Source organism: Vombatus ursinus, unplaced genomic scaffold (assembly GCF_900497805.2).
Source record: "Vombatus ursinus unplaced genomic scaffold, bare-nosed wombat genome assembly UNPS02014807.1, whole genome shotgun sequence".
Taxonomy (NCBI): Eukaryota; Metazoa; Chordata; class Mammalia; order Diprotodontia; family Vombatidae; genus Vombatus; species Vombatus ursinus.
In genome coordinates, this window is record NW_020954585.1 from 22,903,466 (window position 1) to 22,903,885 (window position 420).

The 420-nt window shown below is 37.1% G+C and overlaps 1 protein-coding gene across 1 annotated transcript in view; it reads right to left on the reverse strand.

The window, feature by feature from the left end:
• Positions 1-420, reverse strand: part of PLD6 (phospholipase D family member 6) — a 1,954-nt gene continuing 1,534 nt past the window's right edge. Inside the window, exon 2 of the mRNA XM_027874436.1 lies at positions 1-239. Within this exon, the coding sequence (XP_027730237.1) occupies positions 1-239 (239 nt within the window). The remainder of the gene's footprint in view (positions 240-420) is intronic.

Sequence of the window (420 nt, forward strand, 5' to 3'; positions counted from 1 at the left end):
TCACTTTCTCTGAGGGAAAAAAGTATAGTTCACAGGGTTGAACTCCTCCCAAATACGTTCAAATTCTTCCAAGAAAAGTCTCACATATTCTTCATCCTCCACAATCAAAACATTTTCTCTATTGTTCTGAATGGCTTGTGTGGTCCAGTTGAGAGAACCTGTAATAAGCATCTTCTTATCTACAATGGCAAATTTGTGATGCATGTAGCCAGCACCTTGATCATGACGTACCTGGATACCTGCAAAAAATGTAAACCTTTTTTCAATAACACCTATTTAAATAAAATCATTTCACGATTTCCTCACACTCCAAAATATATAATAACCAGCACCCCAATCTCAATGCAGCAATATACTCACCTTGACAAGAAGGTGATACTAAGTAACAATCAGCCCAGTGTTTGAACTATGGTTAACTGG